General features: G+C 48.5%; 1 protein-coding gene across 1 annotated transcript in view; it reads right to left on the bottom strand.

Moving 5' to 3' along the window:
- Positions 1–2,751, bottom strand: part of entr1 (endosome associated trafficking regulator 1) — an 8,730-nt gene that overhangs the window by 2,674 nt on the left and 3,305 nt on the right. The window contains 4 exon segments of the mRNA XM_008303125.1: positions 1,578–1,640; positions 1,763–1,874; positions 1,945–2,018; positions 2,328–2,522. Of these exon segments, the coding sequence (XP_008301347.1) occupies positions 1,578–1,640; positions 1,763–1,874; positions 1,945–2,018; positions 2,328–2,522 (444 nt within the window).

Raw genomic sequence — 2,751 nt, 5'->3', positions numbered from 1 at the left:
TACACTGGTTATCACTAGCTTTACACTGGGTTTAAATGGGTTTAAACTGGTTTTAAACTGGTTTTACAGTGGTTGTACACTAGCTTTGCACTAGTTTAAACTGGTTTAAACTGGTTTTAAACTGGTTTTACACTGGTATTGTACTGGTGTTACACTGGGTTTGTACTGGTTTTACTGTGGTTTACACTGGTTTTAAACTGGTTTCAGACTGGTTTTGTACTGGCTTTATACTGGTTTTGAACTGGTTTAGACCAGTTTTATACTGGTTTTTGCTTTGCTTTTAGACCAGTTCTAGACTTGGTTGTGGACTGGTTGGTGGTGGACACAATAACATAAACAGCTGCAGGTGAGCGGCAGCACTCACCTGGTCTCTTCTTCGTCCTCATCCTCCTCCGTACACAGGGACGACGTGCTGCCTACACCTGACTGGAAGCTCCGCCCCCACTCTTCCTCGTCCCCCTGATTGGACAGACGCAGAGTCAGATTGGGGTGATTGATCGGCTGATTGGCTCTGAGGTAAAGGATGACGACATCATGAGAGCAGGGCTTGATGGGAAACGTCAGGCTCTGGTTGGTTTGGATGTTTCATCAATGAGCTCAGGTTTCACAGAAACATCTCTATTTTTGTTGGGTCTGAAATTGGACTTATGAAGGAATTAACTGATGAGTTATCAGTGTATTGATCAGGAGGCGCTTGTGTTGTTTTCTGAGCTGTAAACCTTCAGAGGACTGAAGCCTCAAAGAGACGAGCAGGACGACACGATGAGGCGAGGTCAAAAAGTACAGAGGCTTCAACGCTGTCCCTGAAAATCTGTCCAAAATGAGTCCAAATGTGTCTAAAATTACAAAACAACAACATGTCATGAACCAAAGGGGCTCAAACTGTGTCTGAAATGATGCAAAATAAGTTAAAAGTTGCCTGAAATGACTAGTTTGTCCAAAATTACCCAGAAATGGATAAAAGTGAGTCAAAAACTGCTGCCTCTCAGTGCTGTGTCAGAAGCCTACAGTCCTGTCGCTCAGCTGAAAACACGAGCAGAGGGCCGAGTGACCAAAGACAATTCATGGCTGGAGTACAAGCAGAGATTCTGTGATCTTGGAAAGCATCTCAGAGAGCTCTCGCCGGGAGCTCATGGCCTCAGGGGAAGTGTGAGCCCACTGCACATGCTCAGTAGCGTCTGCCTTCTCGACAGTGTGATGGAAACAAAGCCAGCTTTTACGAACATGACACTGATGGATAAGACCACAAACAGAAACTGTTGGGCCCTCTGTGACGGATGATGTCAGTGATGATGTCAGTGATGATGTCACTCTACCTGCGGCACCAGGGAGGGCTCAGACCGGAAGCAGCTCCTGACCTCAGGGTCAAAGGTCCAGTTCCTAAAAACTCCCTGTGAGGCAGACAGTCAGACAGACAGACAGGCAGACAGACAGTCAGTCAGACAGTCAGTCAGACAGACAGACAGACAGACAGNGAAGGTCCAGTCACTGGTGGATCAGAACTCCTGGATAGAACTACACCACTCTGTTAATGTACTCAGTAACTGTATTTAGTTACAGTTACATGAGTAACTTACCTGCAGCTGCTGCAGCTCCACCTTCAGTCTGGAAACGTTGCTTTCTGCTTTCACTGCTCGTCTCTGATTCACACAGAAATGATCATGTTCAGCCTTTAAACAAACAGTTTGGTCAAACAGACGTTTCAGGGTTTTCAACCTGAGCAGGTGAGTTCAGGTGTGCTGCTGCTGCTGCTGCTGCTGACCGTCATCAGGTGCAGGTTCTGCTCCACGGAGTGAACCATGTTCTCCAGGTCCTGGGCCTCCTTCTCCTCCTGACGCCTCCTCTGCAGCAGCTCCTCCGACAGCTCTGCCGCCCTGCAGCACAGAGGCATGCTGGGTAAAATGCGGAGCCGCTACTGCTGCCATGTGATTGGTCGGAGCTCACCTGCGCTGGCTGGCGTCGGCTCTCCTCTGCAGCTCCCTGAGGGTTCTCCTCAGCGACATGTTCTCCTCCTGCAGCTGAGGACACAGCAGGCTGTTGTTATGAGGTAGACTTCTTTCAAACACTTTTTACGACATCCTATACTTTGAAAGTTGATGTTCAGACTCAGGGAGGCGTCCAGAAGTCCATCAACAATCCGTCTGACTTCCGTTTGCGTCCGTCCACGAAACACTGCAGCTGCTCCAAACGGACTCTTTGACTGAACTTTATCAGACATTGGCTAAAAGTCATGACACAATAAAAGTGTTGTGGTGGATCCAGTCAGTCTGCCAAAGATAACTCCAGCACACTCACTGTTCACGTCTGACCCGTGCTGCTGGACTTACCTGAGCTACCTGGCTGCTCCGCCCACTCCTCCTCCTGCAGGAGCTGCTTGGTTCAGCCATGGACGTCTCGTCATCTCCTTCGTAGTTCTCTCCTGCTGCTGCTGCTGCTGCTCCTTCCGGTTTGGATGAAAACCTTCAGAGAGGTTGGACAGAACACACGGAGCACTGAGAGCTTCCACCTGAGCACCAGGTGAGCTCACCTGAGACAGGCTCTGCTCATCACACCAGGTGTCTGTTTCTATCTCCAGCAGTCAAGAAAAAACTCCAAATCTGTATCATGTCGGACAGAAACAGACGAATCCTCTGTTTACGTAGAAAACGTTGATTCAAGGAGCTCAGTGCATCACGACCAGAACAAATGGATACAGACTGGTTTCAAACTGGTTATACACTGGTTATCACTAGCTTTACACTGGGTTTAAAC

Source organism: Stegastes partitus, unplaced genomic scaffold (genome assembly GCF_000690725.1).
Source record: "Stegastes partitus isolate 25-593 unplaced genomic scaffold, Stegastes_partitus-1.0.2 Scaffold1940, whole genome shotgun sequence".
Classification (NCBI taxonomy): Eukaryota; Metazoa; Chordata; class Actinopteri; family Pomacentridae; genus Stegastes; species Stegastes partitus.
The sequence above is the reverse complement of the archived record's forward strand: the minus strand, read 5'-3'. Positions and strand labels throughout refer to the sequence as shown.